Consider the following 13,966-nt stretch of genomic DNA (forward strand, 5'->3'; position numbering starts at 1 on the left):
GGTTGTGTCATATACCACTGCAGATGGGAAAGAGACAATCTCTGTCAGCCACAGCCTCTGGGGCCATCAGTAGGCTGCTGTGGACACTACAAATACTCCATTAATTTTTTCCTAAGATCAGTCCTGCTTTCTTAGGAAGATCATAATGGCTGAAGCAGAGCAGGGGACTAGAGAAAACTTTTGAAACATCCCAGAGTCTTCTCTAAACCATCTTACCCTCTCCTATCCATTCAGACATGCATTTGTTGCTTAGGAAAATTGCTGTCACAAGAACAAACACCACCTTTGATAAGCCTGGCAGGGAAAAGTACATTTGAATGCCCTAGTGAGCAGCGTTTGCTGGCTTTGCTGGGTTCCAACAACAGCCTTTTTCTCCCCTACTTCCACGTAACCACCTCATCCCATCCACTTACCACCACAACTCTTCCCTGCTCTTCCTTGACCTTGCCTCCAGATCCTGAGGAGGAAAGGCAGATCCTGACTCTGGGTAGGTCCTTACCACAGACATCACAGGAAGAGTAGCCTGGAGAGTTGTAGAGCAAGAAGTTACTGCTAGTCCCTATGACAAAGCAGCCAGTAACATGTTTGTAGTGGTAACCACTTGGGTACAGGTGCTCACCAGAGCCACAGAGGGAGTGTTTTCATGGTGTCATGGCTCTGATTATGGTAGCTCAGGGAAGCGTCTCCACATCAAAAGAGGAGAGAGCAGAGTGAAGAAAAGACCACTGTAGTACTGTGGGTATCACCGAGGCCAGCCTAGAGAACTGCAGACTGCTCGCCTATCATCCCTTTGAGGGAGCACCTCTACGTCTTAGTGGGGATAAAAAAGTCAACAAAGCAGACTGTCCTATTTTTCCTAATTATAATGATTTATGGGCTTGAATTTATGAGGCTTGAAGAAGGGAACTGGGAATTTCCCAAACTGCACCCAAAGCACCCAAAGTTGTAATGCTCTTTGACTGTCAGAAACGGTCTGAAATTCAGAAAGTGCTGTACAGAAACTTCCATTGATTACTGCTTGTTCGTATACTGCATCTCTTTTCTGACTGATATCTTCTCCATTTTCCAGGCAATAAATTAGACAATGTAGTTGATTAATAAAGTTCATTAATCTGACAACAGGAAACCTAGAAGAAACAAAGAATTTAAAGTAAATAAACTTTTTTTTTGTTGTTGTTGTCTTTTAAATCTATCCTTTATTTAGTTATAGCACTCAAAGCTGCATTAACACAAATAATAAAGTTTTTGTATTTTATTCCTGCCAGGGTGTTTCCACATCCAGGTGAAATGCTGGAAATAAGTAATGTTGCCATACCATGAACACAGGGTCTAGATCACAATGATAAACGACTTACAAGTGAATCCAAATGAATTAAAAATTTTGTAATTTAGGTGTAAAAACTGTAACCTAAGGAACTATGACCATTTCTATTTCCGCCAAGTACTGTTACAAACAGCAGCAGCTCTAGGAACTATAAAGGTAACATACTTAAGCATAATTTTTGCATCACTTTATTGGATACTCCATGTTAGATGTACAACTTATAGCTATAGTGTGTGTTGGCTACAATGCTATAACGAGAATGTGTATTGCTTGTATTACAGAAAGGGCCATGAAATGGAAGGACCTGTCTGCAGGTTTAACAAAATGGAACACCAATGCAATAAAACTGTGCCACGTGAATATTGTAAGTGGATAAGTTATAATGTCATTCATTCAAAAAAATCAAAATATTAAAAAAAAAGATATAAAATGTGGTAAAACATAAATTACATTTAAAGGTCTGTACATGATTCATCCTGCAATAGAAACACAAACCCAGCACTTCATACAGTAATGCTTACTTCGGTCTTCTAAAGTTGAAAGATTCATTTTCACTAAAGAGGCAGGAAAAAACATGGATTCACGTACAATCCATCAGTAATTGTGTTAAATCAAGTAAGTCTGTAACCCCACACAAACCCCAGCACTTTTACAATGTAGGAACAGACATGTGGAGCCCTTTTCGATACTTGATAAACAATATGCAATTAAAGTTGGATTGTTAAGTTAGTGCACACCTACAATATCCCCTATAATATCCCCATTTATTGGTTAACAGTGTATTAAGGCTGCTTGCTGCTGAAAATACACAGCAGAGAAGGAATACTTTCATCCAAAAATGCAGTCAGATGATCTCATTTGGAAGCTTCTGTCATAGTCATTCATCGGGAATGATGAAAGCAAGCCATCCTCTCTCCTTACTTGTTATTCCACAGAATGTTGTGGATGCTATAAGTTTATGTGGGTTCAAAATTATTTGGATAAATTCATGGTAGAAAATTCCATCACGGGTAGAAAATTCCAACAGAAAAGAATTCCACTTATGGCTTTGGAAGTCCCTAAGCCAGAGACTGCTGGAGGCTGGGGAAATTCTACAAGGGAAATTATCCTCACAGTCTTCCCTGGGCAGAAAATTATTGATAGCCTTTTGAGCTGGAGAGGCCCATTTTCTGATTCAGCACAGTCAGTTTTGTGTTCTATTTTCCTACTTTCTGGTTATCTTAATACAAGCACATATCAGTACTCTCGAGTTGTAATTTTTTCAGACAAAACCCAAACAAAAATCTCACGTCCATTATATCAAAGAGATAAATACTATAAACTAAACAGCTGTCCGTCACATCTGGGGCATTCTTTATGCTCAGAGAAATTCTACAACCATAGCTGGATTCCTTTTTGTGTTACTGGTTTAAGCATAAATCACTAACATTACACCCACATATCATGATATACATGATGTGCAATGCTACTCTGCAATATGTTGCACAGCAACAGTACATAACTGAAAAGCAGCTTCCCTCAAGAGCTGTAGGACAGTAAAAAAAGATTAAACTCAGAAATTCTATACCATCACATTCGCAAAATCTGATGGTGGCAATGGATAATAAACCCAGTATACCATTACTGCTGCACTTTACATGAGTGTAGGTTTTTCAGTTTTCCTTCTTTAAGTCAGATCAAAACCACTGTTATTAAGCCTAAGGATCTACAGTCTCCATGCATGGAAATCATGTCAAATTCTTAGTAATAAGGCCAGATTCGTTAAGCTTCTGATTGAATTTCTGCTTCGTCCATCTGAAGTGTGTCATTATCACCAAGCAATTCTGTTTCAGGCACAGAGCCCTCCTCTTCCTCTTCCTCTTGGACAGCACTTTGGGTGATGTCTTCTGTTCCATTGTGTGTGTCATCTGTGCCCTCTGAGAGCAGAGCAGCCCTGTCAGCCACTGATGCATTGGAAGGCGCTGTTGTTACATAGCCTGTGCTGGTGGATCCACTACCGCTATGGTGGGAGCCTGGTTTGGGAATGATCTGGGGAGGCATTTGCTGAGGAGCCATTTGCATTGGAATTTGGACAGGATAAAAATTTGGCAAGTAAGCACCGTAGGCAGGCATTGGCTGGTAACCATTGACTGGAATGTAGAGTTGAGGAGGTGGGACCATCGGTCTCATCTGCCCTTTCATTTGTATGAACTGTGGTTGAGGGAACGATGGAGTTTTCTGCTTTGGTCCAATGTACCTTGCATTGCTGATGTTGCTAACAGGGCTTGTGCTGAGAGAACTTGTTTGAGTGGTGTTGCTTGCCCCAGAGGTTTGTGCTGAGCTGTTGTAATTAGAAAGGTTTCCCCATGTTCTTAGTCTGTTGTGTATATCTTTAAATCTTGGTCTTCTGTTGGGAAATTCATTCCAACACTCCAACATCAAAGTGTATATCCATGTGGGGCAGTCATCAGGACATGGTAAAACCTGCCGGTTTCTGATCATCTCAATGACATCCTGGTTAGAATAACCACAGTAAGGCTGCAAGCCATAGCTGAAAACTTCCCACAACACAACACCATATGACCATATATCTGAATCAATAGAAAATTTGCCATACATAATAGCCTCAGGTGACATCCACCGGATAGGAAGAAGAGAATTTCCCATCAATTTGTAGTAATCAGCAGCGTAAACCTCCCTGAAAAGGCCTAAATCAGATATTTTGATATTCAGTTTATCAAACACTAATATATTTCTAGTGGCCAAGTCCTTGTGGACAACATGGTGGCTTGAAAGGTATTCCATTCCTGCAGCTATCTGAGTTACAATATGGAAAAAGTCTGCTGGTTCCAGAGTGGATTTTACTGTCTTGTCATCATCAGTGCTGCCAACATCTGAATGGGGAGATCTCATCACTAAGAATTCATGGAGGTCACTGTGGGAACAATAACTAAATATCATGCTTATAGGTTGTTCCTTTGTCACTATTCCCAGCAAACAAACAATGTTTGGGTGCTGTAATCGTGATCTCATCATTGCCTCATGTTTGAATTCTTCCCGAAGAGCCAGTTCTGCTTTGTCTTTAAGTGTCTTGATAGCAACAGCTTGTGTCTGTTCACCTGGTGCTGTACCAAAAAGATGACCCTTGTAGACTTTGCCAAATCTCTCCTCTCCTAGTTCCTCCATAAACCTCACGGTAGACAGATTGATTTCTTTAAGTTTAGCCTGAAATGCAGCAAAGAAAATAAAAATTCACAATGTTTTCTAAACAATAGATCTCTTGTTAAAGAAAAGCTCTCAGTGGTTAAATGCTCCAAATGGAAGATAACTTGGGCCAAAATGACTTTTCATCCCTTTGTATATTCACATCAGTACAGTATATTGATTTTACACTTAACCTTGAAATGTGTTATACTACTATTAGAAGAATAAGTTGAATTATGCTGCAAGATGATGAATAAAATTATTTTTACAAAGGATGAACCATATTTCCTGCTAAATGAGTAACAGGTTCAGAGTAAATCTGGCAAATGATGACATCTATTAACTGAGAAATCTTGTGCTAGCTATGATGAAGAGGAGGGTGGAAGAGGAGAAGAAAGAAGGAAATTTTCACTGGTACATGAAGAAAAAGGCAGCAAATGCAAGAGTGAGAAATCCCCGGAGCTTCCCTCCTGCAGCTGGCAGAGAAAGCAAGGGAATTTGTGACAGTGATCTAATGGGTCCATCCTGACCAGCTTGGGCTGGAGGAGTACCCAGCTGAGCCAGATGCAGCCAGCATAGCTTCAAACACAGCCAACTGCAGCATGAGAGAGCAGGGCAGGCTGTAAAGAGGCTTTAACAGGTCTTTTGGGAACAAACTCTGATTTTAGTGGCCCACAGACTGTGGACTGGATCAGGCAGTTTCTAGCACAGCCCAGATTTGGCCATCAAACCTCACCTTTATAACACAAAATTAATGTAATTTGTTGCAATTGGTAGTGTCTTGGAAATATTTTACAGTCACCTGAACAGATGTTGCAAATTATTCCAAACTGAGCATCATTTTTTAGAACTTGCATCTTGTAAACATGATTAAAAATTCAACATTAGTTCTGAACAGGACTTCAGCTTAGAGATCAGCTAGTTAAGCCAGAAAAATATATGCAGGAGCTGAGATCTGTAGACAGAAGTTCAAAGCCATTTTCATTCTACTGTCCTTTGTGAAACATGTTGTATCTCAGCTCAGCAAACCTGCCCAGTAGTCATTGAGAATACTCACAGTCAGTCAACAGATTAGACAAGAAACCCTGCTGTGCATCCTGCTTTAAACAAGCAAACCAGCCATGTCATTACTGGGAGTGAAAATAAACTGCAGGCTGAAGACTGGATCAGAAATAACAGCACCTTCAGTCACTGAGACAAGAGGCAGAATAGGGATTGACAGGTAAGGACAAACTCCCTAAAATACTTTGTCTTGAAAGTTGTTGCCCGAAGCCAGGACTTCTGAACACAATTAGTGAGTGCAAGACCTAGTTTTCACTGAAGTAGATGGCTAGTACAGGATCAAAATAAAATCCCTTACAACATGGCTCAGTTCAAACACTGACAGCCTTATGTGCTGAAAATCATGACAATTTGGAAATGTGTGGTCTAAAGAAGATGTGGGGAAAAAAAATAGGACCTGTTTGTGTTGATTGATGAGTGGCATTTCCATGTCCTGGCTAGGAGATGCCATCAGCTGGCGGCGCTGTGGTATAGCAGCAGATGCCTTCTGCTTGTTTCTGCACATACAGACCAGGAAGAAAAGGCAGGCAATAACCAGAGGAATGGCTATGCTGGGAACCAAGATGTAGAGGATTCCCATTTTACTGTTGTCACGTGGACCTGTCAGGCACAGAAATGCTCATTGTTTATGATAAATATGTTTTTTTAATTAATTCCACAGTAAATATTTTGAACGAAAAGTAAACTCCTATAGCTTGAAAACTGAAGTCACATTAACCTCTTCCCATTCTCCATAGTTATCCATTACATATTTCAACGTTGGACATAGTAACTAGCAGCATGAAGATAAACCCCACATTTAATGTGCTGACTCTAACAGTATGTAGTTTATTTCACTTTATTTTTGAAGTATCTGGTGGAAACTGCAGAACATAGACCAGAGTATCGTTGCATTATCTTGTTCAGGGAAAAAGAACAAACAAGTGAGTAGTCTTCATCACAGTAAACTCAATGTGATAAACCACAGCACGACATTGCAGTTAGGCCTTCTCTCCCACATTCAGCCATTTCATCAGCACATTGCCCTCGTTTGACCTCCCCTCATACTGCTTCTGCCCAGAATAAAATACATCTCACTTCTCATTAGCAGAGGTATTATTTGTTCTGTACTTAATAAACCAAAGGTACTCTTACGCTGCTGCGAAACAGACACAAAAGAGCCATCAATACACTTAATAAGACTGTTCTGGAACTTTACTAAAATGTTTTTTTTTTCCTTGAAATCACAGTGATGTCTGGGTGGGATGTTTTCTGCAATCCGCAGTTTTGCTATTTGTGACACCACAACCACATCCCAGTGTTATCTTTATACCATGTCACATGCAACATAGAAATTTATTCTTAATGTTCAATCATGCTACTTATAAAAAATGAGGCAACTAAGAAACTTCATATTTGTTTTGAGAACTCTTACATATCCAGGCAATCTGTAAAAAATAAAAGAGGTTTTTGGCTTCCATGATACATCTGCTGCTACAGGAAACATGCCTTTATTCCTAACGAAGCACAGTGTTAAGTTGTTTTGTCACATCCAAAGACATTTATCATTTCAAAAGCTCTAAAGTGAAGGCTGTACCAACACAGCAAAATGAGTGGGGCAGTATTAAGCTGCGGGAGCTGTTTGTTTTATCTTTGCTATCAGTTCTGCAGTATAAAGTCACTAGCAGATAGTTAGAACTTTTCTGATAAAATCAGCTGGTTTATGAAATCTCTGCTTCATGGGGTTCCTCCCAACCAAGCATGGTGCTCTATCTCCCTCTACAGGATCTGAAAATCTTTGCTGTCTGCAAGATGACTGAAAGCAATATATCACTAGTAACATGAGCAAACCAAACACACACAAGTGATAAATAAATCAAGTCCGGCATTTGGCAAATTTGTATCCTAACTGCAGCAGTATTGCTAATCATTACCTCATCTAAGGCACCCAATATGTAATAAAACAGTGACACACTATCAGTTACAAGCTCTCATCTCCAGAAATTATTAAACACCTACAGCACAAAACAAAGGCGCCACATTATGGCAAGCAAAACTTTTGAAAGCATTTCTTAAGTGAATTGTACTTGTAAAAATAGGGAACATTCATAATTGCACAGGATTCAGGACAGTAGTAGGGGGAAAAAAGAAATAGAATACATACTACAAGAAGGTATGTCACACAGTTCCATGCGTACGTTTTTATTCTTTGTAAAACACCAGGGCCCATCCATCTGACCTCCGGGATTGCGACAATACGCATGTCCTCCACCTAGCTCTGGAAATTGTATGCTGGTCAGATCATGATTGTGGGGACTCTGGGAGTCCCAGAGTTGGCAAGTGTGGCCAGACTTGGTGACACTGACTGTCCCTCTGTAGTCTGCTCCAGAACCATTGTAGCACTGGTGATCTGCAACACAGGGTTTGACAATACGTTGCAAATAACAAAACAATCAAGTACTCTTACATTCAGTTATTTCTGGGTTGTGCCCTAGAGTGTCTCAGCTCTATGGCTATACACCCTAATATTTGGTAATTGAGTTATCAGTTGTTACTAAGGAGTATGTATGGACCTTTACACACAGGACAAGGTAAATTAAATTAGACATGCATTTCACTCTAGGAAAAGTCCAGGAATAGTGTAAATGGCTGCCATTTCTACTTCTCGTGATCTTCCTGTCTTTCTCACCTGGCTCACTTCCTAGAGAAATCAGTGCTGCATTTTCTAATGCCTCTTGTTAGTTTTACCTTCTTTTATTCTTTAGAAAGAAGGGATTCAGGCTTTTCCTATCTTTGTATGCATCGCTTTCATATCTGCTTAACTCTTATCTTTGTTCTTTCTGGGTTTGCTGCTGTCTTCGTACTTTTTGAACACTTGCCTCCCATGTACATCACTGTAACCAAATCACGCATTTTCCTGCATGTTTACAGCATTAGCTTCTCCATTTTCTGAGATCCCCTCCCCAGCTCTCAGGAATCCAGCCCTATCACAGCCCTTCTTCCAGGCTCCCAGGGTACTCCCACTGTATCTGTTACACCACTGGAAACACCGCCGGCTCTGATCAGGGTCACTGAGGATCATGGATGACTTTTGCCAGACTTTTTATTGTTTATGTTCTCATTCCATTTGCTTGATAGCTCTTTCCCTGAATGGTTCCCTCTCATAATTTTCTCATCTCTTTCTACTTCTCAGCTACACTAGATCATTGCCTTACAAGCACACAGGTAGTCTTCCACATTCACTGTTATGCCATGACTCCTACTTTTTAACTGTGGGCTCAGACAATTAACATTTAGAAGAATCTTGTCTCACTTGGAACTTTAAAGATCTTTAGTCTCTTAGAGGTTCCTTTTTGAGCATTGTAAAGGGTTTTGATTATTTGCTAGGAAATGAAGTAGGCAGAAAGATTTTCAGCACATAATTATTGGCAATCAAACAGCCTTTCTACTCCAAAAATAAATCCACAGAAGCGAGATCAATGTTTTCACCCATCCTGAAGAAAGACACTTACACTCTGTGCGCAATTTACAAGATTAATATTCTTGTGGATTTCCACATAGAAAGAACACATACTAAAGATTTTAACAGACTTTTCCAAGTGAAGCTTCCACAACCTATCTGACTGAGATTTATTGATAGGTAAACAAAACTCAAAACAAAACTCCAGACAGGTGAGAACTGTGACAGAGGCATGCATGTGAGAAGGGAAACCTGTAACACACTGCTGCCCCTCCCAAAACCAAGTCAAATTGGTTGTGTGAACACAGAATGTTATAGTCCAGGGTGGCTGCTATAACCTTTTTCAGTACTAAGCATCACCCTTCAAACTTCTTTGTTACCCCAGCTATTCCCTACAACAGTGCAAGATTATGATTAATATTAACATGACAATAAGTAGTAACATCCAGCACAGTAATACATCCTTTACAAAAAGAATGACAGGTAAAGTACTGTCTCTCAAACTCAACCTGGATAAGCAATGAACACTGCTTTTTACCCATGATGAAACACACAGACTTACATCGGCTGAGCCTCTCCACAGGGATCCCAATCCTTATGCAGTTGGCAGCTTCCAAGGTGTCAGGTCGTGGGAGATCCTCACACTTAGGCAACTGCAGCTGCATCAAGATGAGGGGATTTGACCGAGCGATGTTGTACTCCTGCCTACAGAGATCATTCTCCAGAACTTCACATTCATCCCGGCACAGCTCCCGTGGCTTAGGGGTCCGAGAGCGCTCATCACACAGGGGAAACACGAAGTGGCAGAATGAGGGTATAGCAAACTGCGAGCACTGATCAGACAGGTGTGTGGAAGTGCCAATCATGGTGAACGCGGCTGGAGAGGAACAAAAATACTACTTAAGTATCCACTCATAAAATGTATAAAAAAGAGCCACCATTTTCATGTCACTTTCTTCTTACAGATTTCATCTTTTCTGGAAGATCTGAAGGCTTACTGAGAAGCAGAGTTATTAGGTAATTCCTGTTGCAAAGCAGAGCTGACAAACGCAGAAAGCAAACCCAGCACCCCAGTGTTGCTTTTACATCTGCACTGAGCTCATGGGACGTCAGTTCTCAGGAATTTACCCAAATGACTAGCATTGAGAAAACTGTTAGCATTTGACAATTTTTAACTGGAAGGATGAAATATGAAGGCAAGATAAACCTGCCAGGGTGCTGACACGTATTTCCAAAGTTCCTAATTACATCAAACCTAGATTCTTCTTCCTGTAGACATTTTGATCAACTGTGGTGGTAGGCCATGACACATGGCACAGTACAAATCCAGACAGGCCTCAAGATGTCTAGACAGGTCCTTTCTCTCCCCTCCTTCCTGCCACAACAACAGGCCAGCGTGGGGAAAAGGAACAAATGGGACAGGACCTTGCCTGTCTGGTAAACAAGATGCCCATCTGGGGTCAGAGCTCGAAAGCTTCCCAAGATTTGAGGTCCTGGTCTCTGCCTTTTAATGTCATAGCCTGTCAGAATGCTTTCCATTGGGTGGCTACATGTTAGCTTTAGTGCCTCATTGGACCAAGTGACCTCTGGCATTTTGTATATATGCAAGTGGCTAGGGAGCCTAGGGGCTTTTGCTCAGATTTGCCTCGCTCAAAGCACCCTTGCTCAGATCTGCCTTGCTCAAGCCTTGCTCAAATCTGCTGAAGCCTCACCTCACTTCAAGCCTTGTTGTCTCAAGTGTCGTGCCTGTGTCCTTCGAGTGCCTGGTCCAGAGCCTTGGGATAAAGCCTGAGCCTCGAATTGGATTACAAACCAGCAGTTTCTGGAGCCTGTCAGCAGAGAGGGTGAGCTAGGGACCATCTCCAAATTCCCACTCTAATCCTCGTGAGTAAACCCTGGCCTGCTCATATTTCCCTAAGGGTTATTGGTTGGCCTTTGGTTTATAAGTGGGTGAAGCTATTTGTGTCATAGCTTTTTCCAGTCTCTGAACTCTCTGAATTGTGTCAAAATTGCTGTTAAGCATCCTGGAAGAATTCATGACCGAATGGAACCTGTAAATAATTCTATCAGTTTTTGTACATAGTTTTGGGGTGGGGTTTTTGGAAAATAAAAATAACTATATTTTATAGTTCCCGCCTCGTTAATTTAACCTAAACTAATACATCAACAAACAAGAGAAGCCTTAAGAGGCAAAATGAAATGTGTCATTGGTACTGGGGAGATATTGCTATTAATAAACATAAGAAGGCTAATAGGCAGCAGTTTGGGGAAAAATAAATGTAATCAATCTCAGCACACTGATCACATTAAGATGAATGCCATAATTAATTAGGAACTTTATCTTCCTCTTCAGCTCTCAGCATTTGTGTGCTAATATTTATCTCAGAGTTTTCTTGTATGCTACAAAGACAAGATAAATCTGCGTGTGCATCGTATCAGGATGAATCAAACTTTAAAGGTAGGAATGTTCATTCCCACATTGGAAAAAATTTGTGAGAGAGGCTTGTTAGACTGTACCTTCAACCAGCACACACTGTAAAAAGAGGAAATAAGCAGTTCGAGTCATTCATCTGTCTATTTACAATCTATAGATTAATTCTTTCCCTCTTGTCCTGCTCCCTCCATTCAACCACCAGCTTCCTGCTGCCTCCTGCTCTCAGAGAGTCTCCAGTCTTCCTAAACCCCACACATGCAGCAAGCAGCGTAAACCCCAGCTTTCTGCTCTCCCTACACCTTTGGTTATTTTAATGCTGCAATATTAACACAGGAATATAACCCTTTATTAGTCATACAGGGAGCAGTGCATACAATCATGGTATCAGGCCTCAAATGACAGCTATGGCATATACTTGCCCTGAAAACTACTAGGGAAAAAATAAACCTGGAGGACTGAAGCAGTCACTATTGACTGTTTGAGACGCCACACTAATTTTTTTAAGGCATTGTAGAATTTATGTAAGTATGAATGAAGATTTCACAGTTATGGCCTTATTTTGATGTCAGGTGTAAAAGCCAGCAAGGTTGTGAGATGGTATCTTGTGGGTTTATTTTTTTTTGTTATTAAATAGCACAGAAAAGACATTGCTAGCCAGTCATATGCATGGGTCAGGGGGCAAGTCCATGCATTCTTTCTTATTAGCTTTCCAGTCTTTCAGGTCATATTGCAAGTTTTTCTCCAGAAACACCTGTATATTTTTAAATAGAAGCCTGTAATTCCCACTTAACCACACAGCCAGGACTAAAAGAGCAGCAGGAGCCATAGAGACAAAGAGATATATTTCATGCATTCACACAGCAGGAAAATGAATATTCAGAATGAAAATTCCCCATAGAGGTCGCTAGTAACCTTGTTAAATGTTCTTGGTATTGGGCAGGAGGTGTCACCACTTCCCATGCACAGCTTTCCATGCACAGTCTTCCTGCAAGACCAGAGGCTCTGAGCACAAAGACGTCTCCTACCCAAAACTGTGCTCAGGAGGTATGGCTAAATGTATAAGCAAACATCAGCAGCAATTATGCTACTGATTGTTTGTTTAAATCTAACAAGTTACTGCAATTTCAGTCATACTGAATTTGGACAGAGAACACCCAATGCTTTTTCACTTCATAAGAACCATGTATGTTCTGAAATCCTCAGAGTTACTTTACATAAGGCACTTGGTATGCCCTTCAGATAGAGAGATATATACATCTATGTAACTACAGAAAATGATGCATTATTAATGAGCTATCACTACTGCTTAGGTACATTCTGGGCAGATCTACATGGTGGTTTCACAGAATTTAGCTAAAAAAAGAATAGTTTCATCAGAAATTGTCCCCAATTGGTTGGAGTACTAACCCCCACACTCCAAAATCCAACCAGTAATCAGTGGTATTAGAGATCCAGCACCCACGTCACAAATGTTCACGTTATATATTCCAGAAATTAGTATAATTCATCAATAAACATTTTCTGGAAGACATCACACTTATGGCCTTTTTTTCTGGGTTTTGTTTTTGTTTGGGTTTGTTGGGTTTTGGTTTGGTTTTTGTGGGTTTTGTGTTAGTTTCTTTTTTTCACTCTTTTGTTTTTCATGGTTGAGTGTTTCGGATTTTTTGTTCATTTGTATTTTTTTATTTAAACAAAAGGATTTATGAAACTAATTCACTGAATTACAGATATCAATAGTATGTATTAGTTATGGACATAATAGTAAAAGATACCAGAATTACAATGGAGCACATCTAGATTTTGCCAGTCCCAGAATCTCAGTAATAGAAACCATTTCTATTACTGAGACACCATCTCAGTAATAGAAAAAAAATCCAACCTGGATTTCTGTCTTGACAATGAGCCTTTAGACTAATATCTTAAAGAAGACAGACCTGATAGGACAGGTGAAGTCAAACTCCTTTTGGCCACTAATTACATTAAAATTACAGATTCAATTAGCTAGCCACATCTGGCTATAGGCAAATAACCTCCTCTTGGACTGAGTTAAGCTGGGTTAAATACTACGATAAACAGTTTGCTCTGTTCTACAGTTTCATTTGCTTTGTATGCTGGTGTCCAACAAAGTCACAGCTGCTAACTTTAGATGAGATTCAGTGAAGAAAACCCGTGCTCAGGGACAGCCTGTTAAAAGTTACTAGGGTTCTGGATACAGGTTTGTGACTCTTTACCAAAAAGATGATCAGAGGAAGAATGAGCAGGAGCAGACCACATGAACTCTTGTTTTATCTAAATCAGTGTGGAATCCAGACTCTGCCAGAATTGTGCAATAGGGGAAGAAACCCAAGGGAAAAGCCACCATATATTTTTCAATAAAATTAGACACCAGTAACTTTTTATTGCATCACAAATTGATTTAAAAAAAATCTTCTGTTTGGATCTGTCACATAAAACTCTCAAGTATAAACCGTAAGCTGTTAAAAAGTCGATGCTCTAACATTTTACTTGAGGACACGAAAGAAGC

The 13,966-nt window shown here is 40.2% G+C and overlaps 1 protein-coding gene across 1 annotated transcript in view; it reads right to left on the reverse strand.

The window, feature by feature from the left end:
- Positions 1-3,085: 3,085 nt before the first annotated feature.
- ROR2 (receptor tyrosine kinase like orphan receptor 2) overlaps positions 3,086-13,966 on the reverse strand; it is a 147,824-nt gene continuing 136,943 nt past the window's right edge. Inside the window, exons 8-11 of the mRNA XM_054397597.1 lie at positions 9,571-9,885; positions 7,713-7,958; positions 5,967-6,169; positions 3,086-4,528 (exon numbers count right to left, since the gene is read on the reverse strand). Coding sequence (XP_054253572.1) covers positions 3,086-4,528; positions 5,967-6,169; positions 7,713-7,958; positions 9,571-9,885 — 2,207 coding nt within the window. The remainder of the gene's footprint in view (positions 4,529-5,966; positions 6,170-7,712; positions 7,959-9,570; positions 9,886-13,966) is intronic.

Source organism: Indicator indicator, chromosome Z (assembly GCF_027791375.1).
Source record: "Indicator indicator isolate 239-I01 chromosome Z, UM_Iind_1.1, whole genome shotgun sequence".
Lineage (NCBI taxonomy): Eukaryota > Metazoa > Chordata > Aves > Piciformes > Indicatoridae > Indicator > Indicator indicator.